This window comes from Octopus bimaculoides, chromosome 9, assembly GCF_001194135.2.
Source record: "Octopus bimaculoides isolate UCB-OBI-ISO-001 chromosome 9, ASM119413v2, whole genome shotgun sequence".
Lineage (NCBI taxonomy): Eukaryota > Metazoa > Mollusca > Cephalopoda > Octopoda > Octopodidae > Octopus > Octopus bimaculoides.
The window spans coordinates 82,464,127-82,466,024 of NC_068989.1; the positions used below are offsets into that span (position 1 = coordinate 82,464,127).

Below are 1,898 nucleotides of genomic sequence, written 5' to 3' on the forward strand. Positions count from 1 at the left end.
GGCCCGAAGTTATAGTAAAAGACACTTTTCCAAGATGCCACGATGAGAGACTGAACTTGGAACCATGGGGTTGGGAAGCAAACTTCTTACCACACAGCCACGCCTTCACCTACGTTTATGAATGTCCGAAAGACAGACTGTGCGAGTGTACGTGAGCAATTAAAGACAGATAGATAGAGAGACAAATAGATAGATTAATACATAGGTAGATGGATAGAGGGAGACAGGGAGAGAGAGAGGAGGAAATCAGAGAGATAGAAATTAATAGAGAGAGAAGGAGAGAAAGAGATGAGGAGCAAAAGCGAATTGTGCGAATGTAAATGTGTGTGTGTGAATATCTGTAGGTATATTAAGAGTGCGCGCGCGTTTTTGAATGTGTGTTTGTGTGCGTGTAAACATTAGTAAATATGCTGAAACTCTCTCTCTCTCTCTCTCACGCAAATGAAAGAGAAAGAGAAAGAAAGACAGATTGAAAGAGAAAGAGAGGCAAGAATAGTTTCACATGATTGAACACACACACACACGTACATACACACGCATATACACTCTCAATTCTACATTCGGCGACGATGTATACACGGCGATACACACACACGCACATACACACACATCGTCACATCCAATCGCTATCACATTTACTTCTTTACGTCTCTCCCTCCCTCCCTCTCTCTCACTTTCATACAAGTACTCACACCATCGCTCATTTACCACAGTGATACATCACCTAATCTCCTCCTCCTGCTTCTACTCTCACTCACACTCTACCGAAACCTCACTCCAACAGTATATTCCATCCATTCAGCGTTAAACCATGCAGCGAACAGGAATTCTTTACTTCTGTGGACTTTTCTCTCTCAATCTTCCAATATACACAGGTAATATATATATACTTTATACATACAGCTTTCTGCTCTTTTATATATACATATATATATATATACACACCCACACACTATTATATAGCTTAGGGATCTATCTATCTATCTATCTATCTATCTATCTATCTATCTATCTATCTATCTATCTATCTATCTATCTATCTATCTATCTATCTGTCTATCTATCTATCTATCTATCTATCTATCTATCTATCTATCTATCTATCTATCTATCTATCTATCTATCTATCTATCTATCTATCTATCTATCTATCTGTCTATCTATCTATCTATCTATCTATCTATCTATGCATGCATGTATGCATGTGTACGTATATACGGTGTTCTTATGTAACTTTGTATAAATGTATGTTTATGTATATATATATATATATATATATATATATATATATATATATATATATATATATATATATATATGTATACATATATAAGTGTGTGTGTGTGTGTGTATGTATGCATTTATGTTTGTATGTAGATGTATGTATCTATGCATGTGTATGTATGTACGAATGTTTATATATATGTATGAACATGTGTACGTATCTATATATGTGGGTGCGTGTTTATAAGTGTTTGTTTGTATGTATATATGTATGTATGTATGTATGTATGTATGTATGCGTACATTGGCAAAAGCATGAACGGCTGTTGAGAAGTTCGTTTCCCAACCACCTGGTTGTAGTTTCGAACTCTGCGTGGTATTTTGACCAATAACATGTCAGTGGTTTATAGCAAACGCAAACTGTGCTGAAGATCAGTTGGCTATGCTATACTTACATGCATATATGCATGCTCACATGCATACATACATACATACATACATACATACATACATACATAACATACATTTTTCCATACAGAGGTGTGTATATCTGCGTACTGTGCACCTATACATGTTGCATGTATGTATATGTGTGTGTGTGTGAGAGAGAGAGTGTGTGTGTGTATGAAATAGATACGTATCTATATTGTATATATATATATATATATATATAT

At 35.2% G+C, this 1,898-nt stretch overlaps 1 protein-coding gene across 1 annotated transcript in view; it reads left to right on the forward strand.

Moving 5' to 3' along the window:
- Nucleotides 1–771: 771 nt before the first annotated feature.
- LOC106883831 (BMP and activin membrane-bound inhibitor homolog) overlaps nt 772–1,898 on the forward strand; it is a 115,109-nt gene continuing 113,982 nt past the window's right edge. Inside the window, exon 1 of the mRNA XM_052970830.1 lies at nt 772–875. Coding sequence (XP_052826790.1) covers nt 812–875 — 64 coding nt within the window. The 5' untranslated portion in view covers nt 772–811. The remainder of the gene's footprint in view (nt 876–1,898) is intronic.